Source organism: Primulina tabacum, chromosome 3 (assembly GCF_025594145.1).
Source record: "Primulina tabacum isolate GXHZ01 chromosome 3, ASM2559414v2, whole genome shotgun sequence".
Classification (NCBI taxonomy): Eukaryota; Viridiplantae; Streptophyta; class Magnoliopsida; order Lamiales; family Gesneriaceae; genus Primulina; species Primulina tabacum.
Window position 1 is genome coordinate 47,623,253 of NC_134552.1, and position 23,209 is coordinate 47,646,461.

Below are 23,209 nucleotides of genomic sequence, written 5' to 3' on the forward strand. Positions count from 1 at the left end.
CTTGATTTTTCCTCATAAACCTTCCAAACTTTTTGATTAACAATGACATAGCATCATTGCTCAGTTGATCAGCAGACTTCTCGACTGAACCAGTTGGTTCTGTTCTGACAGCAGCTAAGGCAGTTGTGGCTACTGGAGTAGAAGGTTCTTCTTCTCGAGTTTGCAGCTCAAACTCATAGGCCTTCAGATCAGCAAATAGGTCATGAAGCTCAACCTTGTGCAGCTAAGTGAGCCTGCATCATGATTTTCCAATCATCAAAGTGTTCTCTGGAGAACATTGGGATTTTATTGAAAGATGCCATGATAATCAGTTTGAGTAGAAATATTCTGAGACGAGATACAACCTTGCTCTGATACCACTTGAAAGGATCGGTTAGAACGTGATAAGTGTTTAGAAGGGGGGGTTTAATAAACACTCACAGATTATATATTCTTTTCGAAAAATGGGTTCAATTTAGTGACAAACTGACACTCGGTATCTCGTCAGTCAATAACAATCAGTTTAACTGAAGAAACAGTTGCGGAAGTAAACTGACTGAGAGATAGAATAACTGACTGAAAATAATAACTGAAATAAAATGCACACGATTTGTTTCTGGATGTTCGTAGAATAGAAAAACTCCTACGTCACCCCTTCTACCACGAAGATAGGATATCCACTAAAAGACTTTGATCGAATACAAAAGTTGTACTGACCCACTTCAGTTTGGACTTAACACTGCCAAGACTGAAACTCTTAGTTCACAAAAACTTTTACAGTACGTGACTGAATTTAACACGACTGAATGAATCTAACAATGATTTCAAAGTGCTAACAAGCTCGTAAATGTAGCCTTGATTGTTACTGATATATCTGATAAGAGTGAGCTTTTGATATTTGAATACGAGTAGTGATTTTAGCAGCGTAAGAGCATGCTTGAATAGAATAGTTGTTCGTTGTTGTTTCTTCGACTGCTCTTCTTGCCTATTTATAGGCTTCTCTTCCAACGGTAACATTAAATAATATTTGAATCTTTATATCCGTTGATTGCCACGTCAATATTCTCTGACGTTCGTACACTGTAGATTCTGAAACGCAGCGTTCCACTCCGAGTTACAGTCTGCTTTGTACTATTGTCGGCTGAATGTCCTTTTCAACTGATGACGTATTGCAATAGCTTGTGATTTCGACTGAATAAATCGATTGATCGGTTTACGACTGATCAGTCAGTTGGCTTGAAAATTCAGTTACGCTGGTATCAATTGCCTTTAATATTATGCACATTAATCTTCAGTTAGGCAACTGATAGTTGATTTGCGAAGCCTGGTTACTTGATCAGTTAGTCCAATAAATACGATGCTTAGTTTGTCAAATCACTGAAATTTAGTTTCCAACAGTATTTGAAGCTGAAGTACCAACTGTTCAAGTTGAAAGGAATGTAAATCAGATGAACAGAAGAAAGCATTATGGTCTGGGCTATGTTGAACCTAAGGGGAGAGTTCACCAGAGTGCTGGATCCAGTAGAGGATTCAACTCAGGAGGACAACCCCTATGAAGGTTAAAAACTACCACTACTATAATTCTAGACCTGTTCAGAAGAGATATAGGACAGACAACACAAACAGAAGGAAAAAACAACATTCAAATATGCATATTGTTAGAAATAACAGACCTTCTGTTGCACACACCTCTTTGGATACCCGAAGTACAAGGTCACCAAGAATTGTACAAATGTGGGTCCCTAAAGGACTGATAAGGCTTGGACCCAAATAGATTTGGGTACCAGATACTAAAATTTGTGTTTTCAGGAACAACAGAAGAAAATCAAAATCAGCAGCTCCACTTGGTATCTTGACAGTGGATGCTCAAGACACATGATTGGACAGAAAAATTTACTATCAGAAGTAGTGAGTTGTACTGGACCAAAGATAACTTTTGGGGACAACTCAAAAGGTAAAACCGTGGGTAAGGGTAAGATTACCCATGGTAACATAACTATTAATTATGTACTACTTGTTGAGAATCTCTGTTATAATTTGATCAGCATTAGTCAACTGTGTGATAATGGTTATTCTGTAGCTTTTCAGAAGCACTCATGCATAGTTAAAGATTCTGCGGAGTCTACTGTATTAACTGGAAAGAGAGAAAGCAACACCTACAAAGTTATGGAACTTGGATCATGCTACTGTTCCTACATGTTTAGTTGTCTCTCTTACTGATAAGCATTGGCTCTGGCACAAGAGATTGAATCACCTGAATTTCAAATATATCAATAATCTCAAGAAGCAGAACATATGTAAGGACCGTGTATCGTATTATCGTAAATCCTATATGATTATCGATAATTCATGAATTTGATATGTGACTATACACTTGATGTATATTATGACAATGAAATTGAGAAATGAATATTGAATATGAATTGACGTTGTAAGAGCTCGAGTGGAGAAGCCGGACGCCAATATAGTACAAAAGTTAACATTTGTACAGAATGTGTGGCGCGCGGGCGGTAGAAAATGACCGCCCGAGCGCCAGGGTATGTTAAATGAGTATGCGGGCAGAACATGCCGCGCCCGAGCGGTAGTTTGTGACCGCCCGAGTGCGGTACTAGTGAAAGCCGGGGGAAGAATGTCTCGCGCTCGGGCGCGAGAATTCTACCGCCCGAGCGCGAGAGGCGGTGGGATAAGAATAAATTCTTCTCTTTCCTTCCTTCATCAATAATTTCAACAATTTCGAGGGAGTTTGAGAGATTTTGATTTTCTTTTGTCCGAATCGACTTCGAAACACTGTCTAAACGCGAAACAAATTATATATTTGTGATCGTCGCGTCGAGAGCTTCTGACTGAGGTAAATTTCTTCTAGTTCCAGTAGCTCAAAATATCACAGTGCTGGAATAGCATGTATTTGAAGTTGAATTTCTTATATGTAGTAGAATAACCGACAAGAAACTCATATTCGAAGTCGGAATTGGAATTATGATTTGATATGAATTTTTGAAGTTTCAAATGATATTTGAAAATCATATTAATGATTTTTGAGTATGATATTGATTGGAATGAGTATGTTATTGATGTAGATAAAGTGTTATATCAATATCTTCAGGCTACATCAACTGGAAACGAAGAATTGAGGTATGTTGCGACCGGGTAACATACGACAGGTATCTGTATTATATGATATATGTTGGATTGATTTGATTGATTGGAATGAGAATACATGTCTATATGCCTTATTTGTCGATTCATGTAGCAAATATCGATGTATAAAATAAATATTTTGTTAACACACATCATTTTATGCATACATCGATACATGACATGCATGTCGAGCTATGATCCTTGGATACCCTGATATGATTTGATTGGATTCCGGGGTTTGTGAACACAATCGCTATGCCGGTATTATATTACCCGTAAAGCATAGACAATTGTGGCCCCATATGATTGGATATGAGATTTGGAATTTGATGGTGCTTTTCCGACGCTATCATACGAGTATCCCATATTGGCCGGTGTGCCAGCTTGATTATTGATTTGATAGCGATTCGATTGATTCTGACATGTGCTCAATGGATGGGCATTTGACCTGATACCTCCACGACATACATGTATTGCATACCATATATCATTGTTTAGATACTTGTGGTATATACGATTGGTTGTTCCATACGGAGCTTTGCTCACCCCCAAGGGGGGCTGTTGTTGTCTTTGTGTGTGGACAATGCCAGGTACTCCAGGATATCAGGAGACCGGAGAGGGTACTTCTGGAGGGAGCCACAGCTTGGGCTGAGGTTTTATGTTTATGTCTTGTTCCCAGTATATATGTATATGTATCTATATACCGGGGCATGTCCCGAGGATATGAATTGTTTGTATATGATTAGTTTTGATTACGTGTGGGCGTGTTTATGACGTGAGATGAAATACTATTTTTAGTATTTAAATTATAGAAGAGACATTTTGGGCTCATTGTAAAGAAATTTTAAACTCGTTTTCCGCTGTAATTACTTAACCCTAATCAGATTGCATTGTAATAACGATTAGGAGCTAAGGGCCCCACACAGTATGGTATCAGAGCATAGCTGGGAATACTCGATTGAGTTTTGTGTACACTTGAATAGGCACAAATGAATTGTGCGTATGTGTTTGAATTATTTGTATTGCTTGCTCTTACTTGATTTGATTTGAGTAAGTATTTGATGAGATTGACGATATGAGATGATGAGATTATGAAATTGATATTGATTTGTGATATTCATCATTTGATTTGTAGATGGATCCCACAAATGAAGCTGCGAGTAGCAGTACTGAGAGAATTGTTGGACAATTTGAAGGATTGTCCATGGATGTTGTGATGGCTCGATTCCAGGATCTGAAACCACCGAGGTTCTTTGGCACTGAGAGTGCTGAAAGAGCTGAGGCCTGGCTGAAGGATATCGAGCACTTGTTTAATATTGTTGAGTATTCTAAGGCTCGGAGACTGAAACTTGCTTTGTATCAGCTGAAAGACCGAGCTAAATCTTGGTGGGAAGCCGCTGAGATTGGATTGAAAGAAGCCGGGATTGAAGTCACTTGGGATGTCTTCAAGGCCCGAGTTTTTGGAGCAGTATTCCCCTCCATCCTATTATACTGCTCAGGAGAATGAATTCAATAATCTGCAGCAGGGAACGATGACTGTTGCAGAATATGCTTCACAATTTTCTACTCTGTTGAATTATGCACCTCACGTAGCTGGGAATGCGAGGGCAAAATATAACAGGTTTGTAAATGGTTTACATCCTACTTTGTATACATATGTTGTTTCTGGATTGCCTACCAGCTACGCAGAGGCAGTGGAACGAGCCAAGGCAGCCGAGGCTGGACTTAGGAGAGGAGGTCCACAGTATACTCCTTCACCTCCGGTGTCAGCTCAGCAGCCTACTTTGCGACCGAGGGGTAAGAAGTTCAAGAATACTGGTTCTGTTTCTTCGTCTTCTTCGAGTTCGAGTGGATCACAGAGAGGGAGTCCTGTGATTGCTCCCTACTGTAGTCATTGTGGAGGTAAACATACTATCAAGCAGTGTCGAGGTATGTTTGGTACTTGTTATCAATGTGGGCAGGAAGGCCATTTCTCTCGAGTATGTCCGAACAGGGGGTACGACTTCTGCTCAACCCCAGCCAGGATTTAGAGGTGGCCCCAGTATGATGAGACATGCTGTTCCTGTTCCATCTTTTCGGCAGTCGAGTGTCCCACGATATCGAGGACCGGGTGGTCAGAGTGCCCAAGTTCCTCCTCAAGTGAGAGTGTACGCCATGACTGAGGATCAGGCGAGAGAAGCTCCTGGAGGTGTGATTGCAGGTATTTGCACGCTTTACGATTATCCTGCACATGTTTTATTTGATATAGGAGCATCTCATTCATTCATATCTCATGCATTTGTTGCATCTCACGATATTGAGTGTACCCCGTTGTATGATACTTTGTCGATAGCCACGCCAGCAGGGAAGATTATTTTGTCTGAAAGAGTTGTGCATAATTGTGTATTGATATATGAGGATAATGTGGTATTTCTGAATTTGATTGTCCTCCCAATGCACGACTTTGATTGTATTGTTGGCATGGATATCTTGATGACAAATCGAACTACTGTTGATTGTTGTCATGGAGTGGCTCGATTTCGACCGATTGATGGACCCAGGTGGAATTTTTATGGCAAGGGTTCCCAAGCCAAAATTCCATTGGTATCTTCCTTGGAAATGTCCCAATTGTTGACTAGCGGAGATGAGGGTTATCTTATCTACGCTATTGATATTTCGAAGAAGGAGTCTTCTTTATCTAAGATCCCTGTTGCGAAAGAATTCCCGGATGTATTTTCCGATGAGATTCCTGATTTTCCTCCTCATCGAGAAGTTGAGTTTAGTATTGATCTTGTGCCGCGGACTGCGCCTATTTCTAAAGCACCCTATCGCATGGCACCTTTGGAATTGAAAGAGTTGAAAGAACAATTACAGGATCTTCTCGATAAGGGGTATATTCGACCGAGTGTATCACCTTGGGGAGCTCCAGTTTTATTTGTTCGAAAGAAAGATGGTACTATGCGAATGTGTATCGATTATAGGCAACTGAATCGGGCTACTGTGAAATACAAGTACCCACTTCCTCGTATTGATGATTTATTTGATCAGCTTCAGGGTACTTCTGTATACTCGAAGATTGATCTTCAGTTCTGGGTATCATCAAGTGCGAGTTCGAGACGAATATGTGCCCAAAACTGCTTTTCCTACGAGGTATGGCCACTATGAATTCTTGGTTATGCCTTTTGGTCTTACGAATGCTCCTGTTATCTTTGTGGATTTAATGAATCGGGTCTTCCGAGATTATCTAGACCGATTCGTTATTGTTTTTATTGATGATATTCTTGTGTATTCGAAATCGAAAAAGGAGCATGCTGAACATCTGAGACTGGTACTTCAAATTCTTCGTACTAGTCATTTATATGCTAAATTGTCCAAATGTGAATTCTGGATGGACAAGGTGGTATTTCTGGGCCACGTCATTTCGAGACATGGCATATCTGTTGATTCTGCTAAGGTCGAAGCTGTATTGAATTGGCCGAGACCTACGAATGTTCCTGAGATCCGTAGCTTCATGGGTTTAGCGGGATATTATCGTCGCTTTATTGAGGGATTTTCGAAAATAGCTAAACCTATTACTCAACTGACACAGAAGAATCAGCGATTCATTTGGTCAGATGAATGTGAAGCTAGTTTTCTCAAATTGAAGACGAGATTGACCACAGCACCTGTGCTTACTATTCCCTCAGGTACCGGAGGATTTGTGGTGTGTACAGATGCGTCTGGTAAAGGTTTGGGCTGTGTTCTTATGCAACATGGCAAAGTGGTTGCTTATGCATCTCGTCAATTAAAATCTCATGAAACACGTTATCCTGTTCATGATCTCGAATTGGCCGCCATTGTGTTTGCTCTGAAGATTTGGCGTCATTACTTGTACGGAGAAAAGTTTGTTATATATTCAGATCATAAAAGCCTGAAATATCTCTTTTATCAATTTGATTTGAATATGAGGCAACGCAGGTGGATGGATCTCCTGAAGGATTTTGATTGTGAGATTCAATATCACCCTGGATCGGTGAATGTTACTACGGATGCCTTGAGCCGTAAAGTTTATGATTCTGTTTTAGCTTCTGTCAGTGTCGCCAAGGTACATGAGGATATTTGTACTTCTGGTTGGACTTTTCACTCGAATTGGAATTTTGTCACTGTCTCAGCATTGCAAATTGAGCCGAACTTGATATCGAAAATACGAAAGGCCCAATTAAGCGATGCTCAGATCCAAAAGTCGAAAGAACTTGTATCTTCCGGACATCAGTCTGGATTTCAAATTTCTTCTGATGGTTCTTTACGACTTAATGGTCGGCTGGTAGTTCCTGATGATTCTGATTTGAAATCTGCCCTTCTTCGTGAAGCACATTGTAGCAAATACAGTATTCACCCTGGAGGTCGAAAGATGTATTTGACATTGAGACCTCAATTCTGGTGGAAACGTATGAAGAAGGACATTGCTGAGTTTATTTCGAAATGTCTTGTCTGCCAGCAAGTAAAAGCCGAGAGAATGAAACCGGGAGGATTGCTCCATAGTCTTGAAATCCCGAAATGGAATTGGGAACATATTGCTATGGATTTCGTGACTCATTTACCTCGTTCGCCCAAGGGCTGTGATGCTATTTGGGTCATTATTGATCGGCTTTCGAAATCTGCGTATTTTATTCCGTATGAACGGACTTATCCTTATAAGAGAATGGACCGTTTATACATTGAGAATGTTGTGAGACTGCATGGTGTGCCAGTCTCGATTGTATCTGATCGTGATCCCAGATTTGCTTCTAAATTCTGGGGTAGTTTTCAGGAGGCGATGGATACGCATTTGGCTATGAGTACTGCTTATCATCCTCAAACTGATGGCCAGACTGAGCGTACGATCCAGACTCTAGAGGATATGTTGCGTGCGATTGTGATGGACTTCAGAATGGGATGGCAGGATGCCTTACCATTGGTTGAATTTTCTTATAATAATAGCTTTCAGACGAGTATCGGTATGGCACCGTTTGAAGCTCTATATGGGAGACGATGTAGATCACCGTTATTCTGGGATGAGATTGGTGAGAGACAATTGACTGGACCTGAAATGATACAGGAAATGAACGATAAGGTTCAGTTGATTCGGCAGCGGATGAAAGCTGCTCAGGATCGTTAAACGAGTTATGCGAATAAACGAAGACGACCCTTGGAATTCCAGAAAGGTGACAGAGTGTTTTTGAAAATATCTCCCTTTAGAGGCACTGTTCGATTTGGCATGCGAGGGAAATTATCTCCTCGTTATGTTGGTCCATACGAGATTCTGGATCGAGTTGGTGATCTTGTGTATTGATTGGCATTACCACCAGCTTTATCTGCCATTCATGATGTATTTCATGTTTTTATGTTGAGGAAATATGAACCAGATCCATCGCATGTGCTTGCACCTGACGAGGTTGAACTTGATCCTTCCCTTTCCTATGTCGAACAACCTGTTCGAATTATGGATCGAAAGGAAAAGATATTGAGAAATAAGTCGATTTCTCTAGTATGAGTGCAATGGACACGACATGGTGTTGAAAAATCAACGTGGGAATTGGAGAGCAAGATGCGAGATTCGTATCCGCATTTGTTTGATTCTATGACATCTGTTCCATTGTATTCGATGTATTATGATCCTTTTACTGATTTTAGTTTTGATATGTACTATAACTGGTGACATATGTATGTTTGCCAATGTTATGTATATAGAGATGTTTGAGATTTCGAGGACAAAATCTTTTAAGTGGGGGAGAAATGTAAGGACCGTGTATCGTATTATCGTAAATCTTATATGATTATCGATAATTCATGAATTTGATATGTGATTATACACTTGATGTATATTATGACAATGAAATTGAGAAATGAATATTGAATATGAATTGACGTTGTAAGAGCTCGAGTGGAGAAGCCGGACGCCAATATAGTACAAAAGTTAACATTTGTACAGAATGTGTGGCGCCCGGGCGGTAGAAAATGACCGCCCAAGCGCCAGGGTATGTTAAATGAGTATGCGGGCAGAACATGCCGCGCCCGAGCATGTGTCGTGAGCATCCACTATCCAAGTACCAGATTGATTCCTTGCTTGTACCTATTACCTGCAATCACACACTAAGATATAATTTTGGTACCAATTCCTATTTGGGTCCTAAACTGATTAGTCCTTTAGGAATCCAGACTTGGATTAGTCTGACTGACTGTCCAGTTGCTGTATTCCAGATGGTCTTTCTCGATTTGTGTGTGCTTGGTGTGTAGTGTGCAGATGAGACAACATGTGATTTAGCTTTGTTCAACTGATTGTTCAGCCGATATCTTTTCTGAACTGGCTTGTTGTTATAGTAATTGGAGTAGCCATTTGAATAATTCCTGCGAAATCTTTTTGACGACTAACTGCGTGAGTAAATTAAAACTTTTGGGCTATAACCAATACCATATCTTCTAGCCTTGTTCGTAATTTCAATAGGCTGTTCAACTAGTTTACTTGGCTCAGTTTGTTCTTGTACCACAACTGATTTGACAAAGTGAATGTATTTCCCTTTATCCATATTCAGTTTTGGTCGAGTATCATTGAAAGACATTTCATCTTGGTTACTGAACCCTAAACCAGTTTTATATGTAACTGATTTCTGTGAGTTCTGTATTTCAGTTAATGCATCAGATGATTTGTTCCACGCCTGAATAAGCTCAATTTGCTTTAAATTTTCAAGCATCAACTTTTGAATCATTGATTGATTCCTGCTTCTTTCAGCATTGAGCTCAGCAATCTCCCTTTTTAGACTTAACACATCAACTGATTCATCAGTTTTAGTTTTATTGTCTATAGGATTAGTTTTCTTTGCTCTGGCCTTTTCAAAAGATAAGGCAAGCTTGTGGTACTCATTAACCATGTCATGAAGAGTTGAAATGAGTTCTTCTCTAGTGAAATCAGTTGAGGTGAAGTCAAATACTTGTTGACTGCTTGACTCCACTTCTGTATCACTAGCCATTAGACACTTCACTTCCTCTTCACCATCACTGGAACTGCATGAGGTTTCTTGTTCTGACTCTTCGCTGTCAGTTTCTGCCCATTTAGATTTATTTTTCTTCAGCTAAGAACACCTCATGCTTCTTCCTGAAAGACTTATTATCATCCTTGGATCTCCTTTTATGCTCATATGACTTCTTCTTTCTTTCAGTCGAGCCTTGACTGTCCTTCTTGGGTTTGGGACAGTCAGCAATGAAGTGACCGGGTTTGCCACAGTTGTAGCAAGCATTTGATTCCTCTTTAGAATTGTTTATCTGATAATGCTTCTGGAAGTTCCCTTGATTCTTCCTCATAAACCTTCCAAATTTTTTGATGAATAATGACATCGCATCATTGCTCAGTGGATCAGCAACCTTCTCGACTGAACCAGTTGGTTCTGTTCTGACAGCAGCTAAGGCAGTTGTGGCTGCTGGAGTAGAAGATTCTCCTTCTCAAGTTTGCAGCTCAAACTCATAGGCCTTCTAATCAGCGAATAGGTCATGAAGCTCAACCTTTTTTAGATCCTTGGACTCCCTCATTGCCATGGTCTTAACGTCCTACTCCTTGGGAAGACCTCTGATAATTTTTAATGCAACTTCTTTGTTGGTATACACTTTTCCAAGTGCATTTAGCTCATTGATGATACAACTGACTCTTTCATCATACTCATGCATCGATTCTCCAGATCTCATCTTGATATTGTCAAACTTCTGAACAGCAACAGAAAGTTATTCTCTTTCGTTTGTTCATCTCCTTCACAAAGCTGGATCAGTTTTTCCTAAATTTCCTTAGCTATCTTACACATCTTGATTTTGCTGAAAGTTACTTTATCCAGCGTTTTGTACACTATATCCTTTGCCACATTGTCCAAATTTGCTTTTCTTTTATCCTCAGCAGTCCATTCATCTCTGGGTTTTTCAAGTCTATGAGGTGCCCCATCGGTGATTGCAACTGCTGTGTTGGCTTTCAATATTTTCATCGAACCTTCAGTGATGACATACCACATGTCATCATCTTGTGCATCTAAGTGAGCCTGCAATCCTGATTTTTCAATCATCGAAGTCTTCTCTGGAGAACATAGGGATTTTATTGAAAGATGCCATGATAATCAGTTTGAGTAGAAATATTCTGAGATGAGATACAACTGCTCTGATACCACTTGAAAGGATCAGTTAGAACGTAATAAGTGTTTAGAAGTGGGGGTTGAATAAACACTCACGGATTATATATATTTTTCGAAAATTGGGTTTAGTTTAGTGACAAAATGACACTCGGTATCTTGTCAGTCGATAATAATCAGTTTAACTGAAAAAACAGTTGCGGAAGTAAACTGACTGAGAGATAGAATAACTGACTGAAAATAATAACTGAAATAAAATGCACACGGTTTGTTTCTGAATGTTCGGAAAATAGAATAACTCCTATGTCACCCCTTCTATCACGAAGATAGGATTTCCACTAAAATACTTTGATCGAATACAAAAGTTGTACTGACCCACTTCAGTTTGGACTTAACACTGCCAAAACTGAAACTCTTAGTTCACAAAAACTTTTACAGTGCATGAATGAATTTAACACGACTGAATGAATCTAACAATGATTTCAAAGTGCTAACAAGCTCGTAAATGTAGCCTTGATTGCTATTGATATATTTGATAAGAGTGAGCTTTTGATATTTGAATACGAGTAGTGATTTTAGCAGCGTAACAACAAGCTTGAATAGAATAGTTGTTTGTATGTTCTCTCTTTTTTTCGACTGCTCTTCTCGCCTATTTATAGGCTTCTCTTCCAACGGTAACATTAAATAATATTTGAATCTTTATATCCGTTGATTCCACATCAATATTCCTCTGACAACCGTACACTGCAATTTCTGAAATGCGGCGTTCCACTAAGTAACAGTCTGCTGTGTACTACTGTCGGTTGAATGTCTTTTCCCGATAACTGATGACTGTGTTCAGCTGAAGAATCAGCTGCTGAGCAATAGCTGGTAAGCTTTACAACTGCTGTTAGTTGATTGCTCGTTCAGTTGCGTAAATCAGTTGCGTAGTTCAGCTACGGCTTCACGCATTCAGTTAATATAATCAGTTGGTTCGAGCTTTTGTCCTTCAGTTTGTCAAACGCCGAAACTTAGTTTCCAACAACTAGGAAAACAACTTTCCCTAAAGCACGTTTCTTGATCTGACCAAAAACTCCTTGCACGATTAACTCATCGGATCACTTATCTTCAATCGTAGGCAAACGATGAATTTCTGGCTACAATGCATTTGCTCCTACGTATTTCAAAACTACATCCAACCTTTCCATTTGATTACCTTCAATGGAGTCGGTAAACAGATCAAAGTGCATGCTAGTATATATAGCCTCTACATTGTCCTGGGTCAAAGATCTAATGGTATTCAACCATAACTGCCAATTATTTCACTCGATAAATGAGAACTACTTAGACAGTCCAAAGGGATATTTGTTTAGTGCATCATCATATGTTCACTGATTTGTATGAATGAACATCTTCATGTCTTTACTAATAAAACATGGCGTTAACATCACAGATGCTAGTCTCAAACTCAAACAACATTTATCCTTATTTTAGGTAGCTGATTCGACTAGGAACCTGTTTAGAATATATGATACATTTCCTAATGAGTTTTACGTTAAGAGGCAGATCTTATGATAACTACTATATATTTAAGGACTTTATCTATATTGATTACATAGATAAATAGATAAATTAATTGCCGTAATTAGATAAAAACATAAAATATTATTAAAATAAAAACATTTTTACATTAAAATCAATAAAGCTCAAGCCACAAGTTGGTTCGCTGGACACCTACTCTAACAGAAAGACCTTTTTGAATAATCATCATTGAACTTTACAATTGTAAACCTAATATTATTTTAGGCAGGTTAATTAGTATTGTTTAAGTTTTTACTGATATGAGCAAAATAATAAAATATAATCACTCTCTTCTTTTCAATTAAATTCAAAATGATTCCCGATAACCCAATTTTCCCGATCATTTTGGATATTATCTCCAATTCTATCAATATATGAACATATGTTTGGTTGAAATGAATACAATTCTCTCGTGCTCTTTAATTATGTTTTCTCTTTGTTATTATTTATTATTAAATTTAAAACAATTTAACAATAATTACTGACTAATACGATTTTAGTTGAGACTCTATCATTAATAGGAATGTATATCAGTGCCTCGAATCTGGTCCAACTCGTTCTGGATCCAACAATGCGGTCGGAACCGGTCCTCAACCTGTTCCAGATCAGGTTTGGTTCCAAGGTACTTGGAACACCTTGGAACCAATCCGACTCACTACCCAAACTCGTAGTTGATGGATCGGTCCTCATTCTATTCGAACCGTTTCCATAGTTTTTTTTAGATAATAGGCAAAAATAAGTTGTAGAAAAAAGATCTTATTTTTTTTTCCTGCCGCAAACCAGTCTTGTCGATATATTAGCATGCTAAGGGTTTAATGATTTAAATTAGTTCTTTTTTCGCAAATGATTATGCCGCATGTTGAAAATGTTAATTCGGAAACAACACTTGAACATTGAACTGCTATGACATATCTAGCCATTGTCCCTGAAATTGGATAAAGTTGTGAATTTAATCTTCACCATCCTAGAACATCGTCAAATTCGGGAATATAATCAAAATATTCACCAAAATCCAAATTACGATTTGAAGACGACACAAATAGAAAATTGAATCCAATGAAATCTAGAATTTGAAGAATGAAATTGCTGTGATAAAAGTGTTGGAAAATAGTCAAATAATTATTCGGGGTGAGTGAAAAAAATTTGCAATTTGGTTCTCAAATTGAGGGCCAATTGCAAAAAGAGCTTGGCCTAGTTGTTCGGCTACAAAAAATATTTTTTATTAGTTTTTTAAACTTTTGAAGTGGTTCCGGATCCGGTTCTAGTTTGGATCCGATAAGTCCGAAACCTGAACCGGTTTCAAACGTTTTTTTGTGAATTTGATTCAATCCATTATAAATGGGTTTTGCGTCGGTTTCGGAACCGGTAGGAACTAACCAATTCTGTCCCCTAACAGGCAGGTTCTGATCCGGCTCCTGATCGAACCGGCCGCTAAGCATGCCTACCGTTACCGTGGCGCCATGAGCAAGATAACTGCGTTTGATTTCCTCTTCCAAATCAAAGCATGTTTATAGCATTCACAACAGCAATACGTCGAACATTTGACCTCCCTTCTTCTATCTTCCATCAAAATCTCGGTTCGAATCTCTTCTTCGGCGCCCTAAATTTATCGAAAGCTATTACAATTGCTCCAGAATCCTGAAAAGGATAACAAAGAAGCAGGAACAAAGAGCCTGAGCTGTAGAATTGAGAAATTGCGTAAAGGAGAATCCGTCATCTCTGCCTTCCAAAGTTGGATGGGCGATGGTTTTCCGATACACAGGGGCGATGTTTTCCATACCATCAACCGTTTGCGCAAGCTAAAATCTAATAGACGAGCGTTGGAGGTGAGATATCCGCTTCTATGTATGCTAAGTGTTTGTGGAAATGCTTCATGGAGTTGCAACTTGAGAATAAGTGTTCAATGCGTTCGTTTCGTTTAATGTATTTTTTGTTGATTTAAAATAATGGGTTCTTCATTAGTTTTGTATATGTAAAAGTCAAACTGTAAGGTTGTTCATCCACTGCCTCTATCTAATATCAAGTTATCTTTACTGTAAGGTCGTAGCAGTTTTCTGAAACTAGGGTTCTCTTGACTATTTATTTTATTATGCTCCCATTGGTTCGAATCTATTATTGTGAAGGAAAATGGAATCAACCAGCACACTCTTTTTCCAAGAACATTTGTCTTTGTTGACACGATCTCTTCCATTAAGGAAGAGAAGAGGTGATTCCTTCAAATCCCCCATCCCCAATTGTGTATACAAAAACTAGCAAATTCTCTTTCCAATTTCCGCTTTTCGGGTAATTTACAGGAATACACGTATTGGTCACTAATTCATAGCGTTTTTTTGTGCCTGCATTCACTCTATTTTTCTTCAAAACAAATAAAAAAGTTTTTCTTAGTTATGAGCAGTAATTTAAACTAGATACTTGAACAAGAATAGAAGCTTAACGGCTTGCATATCTTTTCAGGTGATGGAGTGGGTTATAAGGGAGAAGCCTTACAAGACAAAAGAACTAGATTACTCCTACTTATTAGAATTTACGACCAAGCTTCATGGAGTATCACAAGGTGAGACCCTCTTCGCCCAAATCCCATCCAGGTTTAGAAACGAGCTTCTTTACAACAATCTTGTTCTTGGATGCTTGGAAAAAGGGTTAATTAAACTTTCATTGGAATACATGAAGAAGATGAGGGAGTTGGGTCATCCCATATCCTACTTGGCTTTCAATCGCCTCATTATACTTCATTCTTCTCCTAGTTATAGGAAAGAAGTTCAGAAAATTTTAGTACAGATGAAAGCTGATAAAGTGGTTCCACATGTCTCTACTTATAACATTCTTTTGAAAATAGAAGCCAATGAGCACAATATTGAAGGTTTGATGAAGGTGTTTGGCAATATGAAGCGAATGATGGTTGGACCGAATGAGATAACCTACTGTATGTTGGCTTTTGCACATGCTGTGGCGAAGCTGTACACTGTGTGTGAGGCTTATGTAGATGCTGTTGAAAAGTCCATGACTGGACTTAACTGGTCAACACTAGACATTCTAATGGTATTATATGGATATTTGGGGAAGCACAAGGAGCTAGATAGAACGTGGTTCAAGATTCTAAAGCTACCACATGTTAGGGTGAAGAGTTTTCTGCTGGCTATAGAAGCTTTTGGCAAGATTGGAGACCTTGCTCGAGCAGAGAAACTATGGCTTGACATGGTTTCACACAAGGGGTTAAAATCAACCGAGCAGTTTAATTCAATGATATCTGTTTACTGCAAACATGGGCTAATTACTAAAGCAACGGCGGTGTATAAAGGCATGGAGAAAGCTGGGTGCAAACCAAATGCCACAACGTTTCGCCACCTTGCACTTGGTTGTTTGAAGGCAGGATTAATTAAAGAAGCAGTGAGAACTCTTGAATTAGGAATGGATTTCAGAATCAGTTCAAAGGTCAGAAGATCTACTCCATGGCTCGAGACTACTTTTTCGATACTGGAAATCTTTGCGGGGAATGGTGATGTAGAGAATGTAGAAAAGTTGTTTGAAGAATTGAAGCAATCCGGTTACACTAGGTATACTTTTGTCTTCAATGCAGTTGATTAAGGCGTATATAAAAGCCAAGATTTATGAGCCTAACCTTCTTGAAAGAATGGTCTTGGGAGGGGCTAGGCCAGATTCCGAGACCTATAGCTTGCTAAAGCTCATAGAACAGGTTGAATCCCAGTAGTACCAAGCTCTGTGACAGTATGCGGATCAGCCACTCTTTTTAATCCTGATGATGAAGACTTTATGATATTATGTGGCATTGAAAGAGGAAACAATGATAAATTTGTGTTTTAACCAGTTTAAATGCGCTCTTCGCCCTTGTTGGCTGCATAGGATGAGTTTTTGGCAATGTAAAATTATGCTGTTCACGTGTTAATTTATTAGGAGGCTTCAGAATTTTAAGGTTGCTGATTAATATGAACTCATGCAATTATGTACCTTAAGCCATGTAGTTCAGACTGTTATAGTATCATTTTGGTTCTTGTTACTTTTGTAGTTTGGATTCTTCTTTAGGGAAATTGACTTGCAGTTATGGATAATACATAATTTAACTCAGTTTCCTTGGTTTTATACGTTGACTACTCTCTCTTTAGTTTAAACTATATATCTTAATTTACATGTTCTATTTATCGTATTTGGAACAAACTAAAATTATTACAGCAAGAACAAGAACAACAATCAAACACAATAATCCAACACCCTTAAGAAAAACCACAACACAACAAATGATGTCAACGAACTGAATAAAACTGCAATCACATAAGAAACAAGTAGTTTAAAGACGGTCTTTTAAACACAAGATGGGATTTTTCTTTCACCGCGTAAGAATAATAAAACCAGGCCCCAGAAATTATTCCTCGTCACGATGATGGTTCCTGCTCTTTTTCCCTGGTCTCTTCTTGGCCCTTCCCACCCGAGAATCATCCGAGTCATTGTCATCAGAGTCAGAAACTGAGTATCCCCGCCTCCTCCTCTTATGTCGATGCTTGGCATTATCATCAGAAATATCATCATCGGAAAGTCCGTGACTCCTTTTCTCCTTCCCGCTCTTCCTCCTCCTCCTCCTCTGCCTGCGCTCTTCCTCCTCCTCCCTTCTCCGTCTCTTCTCCTTCCTCTTCTTTCTTCTCACTTCTTCCTCATCCGCAGAATCACTACGCCCGCTCTTGCCACTTCTCTTCTTCGACCTACCCCTCTTTCTACCATCCCTATCTTCATCAGATTCATCCGCGTCCTTCTTGCTATTCTTACTAGCTTTCAACCTCTCTCCATTAAATCTCTTTCCATATTTCTCCGCGATCGCCCTCTCGATCTCAGAATCGTAGCCCGAATCCGAAGTTTCACTCTCTTCTTTCTCATCGCTACTCTCCTCACTCTCCACAACACGCTTTTCTCTTCCCTTCACTCTCTCCCCCTTCAGCTTCTCCAAACCAGTCAAGACTGTGTTTTGGATTGCAGGCTCCTTCCCCTCTTTATCACCTTCATCCTTAGCACTCAAAAAATTCCTACACTGAAACGTCAAGTGCCCTACTCGACCACACTTCTTGCACGCACCGCGAACCTCATCAGCATTGGATCCGGTGATACGAGCAAGAGCAAGTAAACCCTGAAAACTAGCATACGCATTCTCACCCTCAGGCTCTGGGACCAGGCTCTTCTGAGACGATTTGTCCTTATCGTCTTTATTCGGCGCGTACGGATCGTAGCCAATCGCACTCTGCCATATGCCATGGGTCTGTAAGGCGGCGCTGCTGTGCACCCGGTTGTTCGCTGGCATGCGAACCCTCCCCGCTGTCGCCGGCATGTTGGAAAATTACAGATACAATCCTGTATCCCCGAAAATCACGAATTTTACAAAAACTCTGAGCCAAATCTATGCTTACAATGATAATATTCAAAATGGTACCTCGGAATAACAAAAGCAATGGAATCCAAAGGGTGTAAATTTGGGGGTTTCAATAAATCATTTATATTAATGCAATTAATTCAATTATAAGAATACCAGAGAAGAAATTATTCGACCAAAATGTAAAGAACAAGACCAATTGAAACTCACGCTGCTGCGATTCGGAGGATCGAGACTTCCTGGAAGAGCGACGAGCAGAGAGAGATGAAGAAGGTCTCTGATGATTTGAGAGTAATAAATAAATAGAGAAAAATACCTTAGACGACACCGTATAGCTGTTTCATCAAGAAACAATTCATTGCAATTCTTTATTATTTATGCAAATAAAATAATAAAATATTTTTTTGGGGGAAAGAAATTATAGTTTGATCATGATTATGTCTCTTGTGAGACGATCTTATGGATCTTTATCTATGAGACGAGTTAATCCTACAGACATTTACAATAAAAAGTAATAATTTTTCATGGATGACCCAAATAAGATATTTGTCTCACAAAATACGACTCGTGATACTGTCTCACACAAGTTTTTGCCTTGAACTAAATGTCCCTTGTGCTATTACCTTGTACGCAAACAAAATTGAGACCACCATTCTTTCAAGAGGATAACATTTTATAAAATTTGAGAACTAAAAATACGGCGAGTAATATTCGATTGATAATTATTACTATTTCTAAACAAATATATTTATTTATCTTTACTACATTTAAAGCTTTAGCATGTTAAAAGAAATTTTTGTCCGACTTATTTATATTAATTTCGAATTTTATATATAACTCAGAAAATAATTATTGTTAACTAACAATTCATGAAAAAAATAATGTCAAAAACACATCTTCTTTCAAATTTTACTTCAGTAACTGTAAGATTCAAAATACGATAACATAATCAAATTGTATGCAAATCTAGGTAAAATGAGAAATGACTAATTAAATGATTTTAATGTCATGAACTAATTATGATATGCACGAGTACATGTTTAAAGATAGGGTTTACTGTTAGAATGCATAAAATATTATTTTTTTAAAGCTATTCGAGACGCGATCGAGGAACAAAAATCGATGGCTGAAAAAGAGAAAATATTTTTATTAAATAATTGTTTTAATTATTTAAAATATGGGACATGCTATATAGTATTTTTGAAAATGAGGTATTTTGAGGTGATTTTATACGCCGATTCATAATTTTTAACGGTATTCGATTTTCGACGAAAAAATGAACTTTCTGATAACTCTGTTATTAATTTCACAAACTTTCCTAGAAAAAATATTTTAGATATTAGCTAACGGACTTAATGGGCCTAGTATACCATGTTCATGAGTTTAAACTTATACTAGGTGTTTTAATTAAAATAAAAAGGCCTCAGACCCTTCCCAACTCCTCACAATGCACGCCCCCTCCCCTCTTAAAATTACTAGGACTCTCCCCTCTTCCAAAACACACACACCAGTAATTTTGAAGGGAAAGCCATGAAAAGCTTGAGGAAAATTCAGGAAGTTCTCTCCGTCGACGTCCCTCGAATCGCCAAAACGTCTTCGTGCGTAAAATACGCAAAGACACACCTTAACTTTCTTTTCATCTATCACACCATATTATTGATTTGAATTATGTTTGCATGAAAAATATGTTTTCCTTGCAATTATTTTTCGTTTTTATGCTATGGCATGTCAAGAACTTATGATTTCATGATCCAAAACCTATGATATTATTACATGAAGGGGCTACCGTGGTAGGACACTTAGGAAGGACGTTTTTCCATGGTGCTAAGGGTCATATGAGCCACGGCTAAGGGCTGGACAAGGGTTAGGGAAGGGGTGATAAAAAACTTGCATGTTTATGAGACAGGTTTTGGCTAAGGGGAAATCAAGCGTGCGGCTCGACCAGGGCTCGGGCTGGACGTTGTCTACTATGAGGAAAAGTCCTATCCACGCTAGGACTCAAGCGCGATAGCTGGGGAAGAGTCCATGCACGATGGGACTCTTCCAATGCAACCGAGGGCTGTGTTGCGCATAAGGGAACCACGGCTTGGCCAGAGGAGGTCCAGGCTAGGTCTAAGAGTGGTCCAGTGAGGGTCATGAGGGTTCGGGCTCGGGTGAGGAGTCCTTGATGCGTAGGAGTCCTAGGCACATGGAAGGTATCGTGCATGCTCTTGTTTCGGGCAGGAGGTCGTAGCGTGGGCTAGGGGCTAGTTCAAGGGGACAAGGCTGGTTAGTAGGGTCCACAGGTGGTCTGGGCAGGAGTTGGATCAAGGTGGCTCGGGCGTGGCTAGTAGAAAACATGAGTTGGCTCGAGGGGTAGCATGCTAGGGTTCAGGTTTTTGGGTTAAATGGCTAAGGTGTCCAACAATGGTCCAATGGGGTCGATTCATGGTTCACGAGGGTAATTTAGGTATGAAATGTCCATGATAAAAGTTTGGGATTAAAATATTAAAGTTTGAATTAATTCAGGAATTAAACGCGTTACCAATTAATAAATAGAAAATTAAATAGATGGCCTCAAATTTAAGCTAAATAAAAATATTATAAATTTAATATAAGCTTAAATAATTATTTGGAATGATCTAGAGTCAATAAAAGTAAGAAAAAGTCAAAATCGAAAAATTCTAAGTCTAGGGGTAAAACGCTCATTTTACACCTAAAAATAGTAGACGTCCTGGAAGTGCCCTGAATGCTGTAATATATGCTAATATTTTTATTTTAAATGTTTATGAAATTATATGACTGAAACGTTAATGCTAAAAGATATGTCCCATGCTTGGTTTAAAAGAAAAATGATTTAGAGGTGCATGAATTTTTATAAGTGATGAAATTATGAAAATTTGAAAGAGGTGGAGTTATTGTGACTAATACGATGATACAATGATTATGATGATACGATGATATATAAGGTCAAGGCTCAGTTGACGGGTGAGAGTCTCGCTGATGTCCCCGCCGCCCAGTACTATAGTTACACGTAGATGGATCAATCGACCTTCAGCTGAAGCGAAAGTCACAATTAACGATCCGAATTCAATAAAAGGAAAACTTATATTTATATGATGAAAAAGAAAAAGTATATGATGAAAGGAAAAATGTTTATGTCTATGCATGTTCATGAAACGCTATTTTAAGTAAAAGTATTTTCAGTGTTGCATGTGATTGTATATGTATTAATTGTTATCATGTTTAAGGTTTGCTGAGTCAATAGACTCACTAGGTATGATCGATACAGGTGAGCATGATATTGATGTTAATGAGGGACTTGATGGTTGATCTTGCAGGACTGAAGGTGCACACAACCCGAGGACCAGCTAGTTTTTCCGCACTTATGTTTATGACTTATGTTAATGGTTTAAATACTTTTAAGATTTTATGACTTATGATGAGTTGAGAGGTTTTGAGAGATGTTAAAGTTAGGTTGGTTAAACGATTTACGATTTTTAATTACTTTCTTTTGGATTTTCAAATATAATTGGTTGTTTTATTTTTAAAATGGTGTCAAAAATATTATATATTTTTAAACACATATTCGGCCGCGAGTAAGGTAAAATGAAAAAAAAAAATCTAGTACTTTTTAAGAAAAACGAGTAGTGGACATTTCACTAATGGTTGTAATTTCCCACGAACATCAAAATTACTCAACTTCCATTCCATATAATCTCAATTTCTTTTATTCTCATTCTTTTTTCTAATTTTCTAAAGTTAGAAACTTTAATATTATTCATTCGCTTATTTTTTTTCTTCTAAAAACGACAATATTTATATATTGATACCCCAAGAAATATCCCATATTCTCTCGGGTAATCACTGGTTTAGAGCCCGGGAAAGCGAGAGACAAGGTGGCTTGCTCTGTGTCAAGCAGGGCCCGAGCTTATTAGAGATCTCGGGAGATTGGAGCCCGGGCAGCCAGAAGACTGGAGTAGCGGGGGCGAAGTCCATTTGTGAGCCCGAGAAGATAGAAGCCCGGGCATCCCGATATAGGTGTCATGTTTTAGATTGTAGGTATGAGGTATCATGACTTGGTCATCACTAGGAGATCTTTTGGCGTATGAAAGAGTGACATGACTCAATCGAAGTAAGCATGAGCTGTCAGAATTAAAAGTTGATAGGATCGAATACTTGGTTAAAAGAGTGTTTAGAAGGGGGGTTGAATAAACACTCACAACTTTTATAAACTTTTCAAAAGTTGAGTTCAATTTAGTGATAAACTGATACTCGAAATCTTGTCAGTCAATATCAATCAGTTAACAATAAAGTGCGGAATAAAACTGACTGATAGATAGAATAAAAACTGAAATAAGAACAAAAGATTTTACGGATGTTCGGAGATTTAAAACACTCCTACGTCACCCCTTCCATCACAAAGATAGGATATTCACTAAAAAACTTTGATCGATACAAAAGTTTGTACAGACCCACTTCAGTTTGGACTTAACAATGCCAAAACTGAAACTCTTAGTTTACAAAATGCTTCACAGTATACAACTGAATTTAGCACAACTGATCTCTTACAAGATCGAATTTTACAATGATAACAATGTTCTAAAAATCTCGAAAGTGTAGCCTTGATTGCTACGAATATATGCGATAAGCGTGAGCTTTTATTTCAGCAGACTAACAGTGTATTTTAGAGAATAGACAAGTTTAGATGTTCATAACTTTGATGTGTTATATTCTCTCAGCTGCTCTTCTCTGCTATTTATAGACTTCTCTTCAACGGTAACATTTAATAGAATTTGAATCATTTTATCCGTTGGTTTGCCATGTCAACATTCTTCTGACATTCGTACACTGCAGCTGAATTGCGGCGTTCCCACTATCTATTGCAGTCTGCTTTTGTACTATTGTCGGTTGAACGTCCTTTTCTTGATGTGAACAGCCTGAAGGATCAGATCAGCTGATAAGCAATAGCTGATAAGCTCACAACTGGATATGGCAACTGATCAGTCAGTTGTCTTCGTAAGTTCAGTTCAGCTGGTTTCAGTTGCCTTAGAAAATCTGCGCTTTATTCTTCAGTTAG

At 38.5% G+C, this 23,209-nt stretch overlaps 2 protein-coding genes across 2 annotated transcripts; one reads left to right on the forward strand and one right to left on the reverse strand.

The window, feature by feature from the left end:
- Positions 1-14,389: 14,389 nt before the first annotated feature.
- Positions 14,390-16,776, forward strand: LOC142538751 (pentatricopeptide repeat-containing protein At1g07590, mitochondrial-like; the record flags this gene model as incomplete). Its single annotated transcript, XM_075644050.1, is given in 3 exon segments — positions 14,390-14,605; positions 15,234-16,355; positions 16,357-16,776. Coding segments are annotated over 3 exon segments (1,470 nt in total), but the record flags the coding sequence as incomplete, so codon positions are not given.
- A 135-nt stretch (positions 16,777-16,911) lies between these two features.
- On the reverse strand, positions 16,912-18,487 carry LOC142541118 (CAX-interacting protein 4). The gene is made up of 2 exons (XM_075647706.1): positions 18,361-18,487; positions 16,912-18,131 (listed from the first exon to the last, which is right to left on the reverse strand). Exon 2 carries the CDS (start codon positions 18,106-18,108, stop codon positions 17,158-17,160), a length of 951 nt encoding a protein of 316 aa, XP_075503821.1. The 5' UTR covers positions 18,109-18,131; positions 18,361-18,487; the 3' UTR covers positions 16,912-17,157.
- Between the last annotated feature and the right edge of the window lie 4,722 nt (positions 18,488-23,209).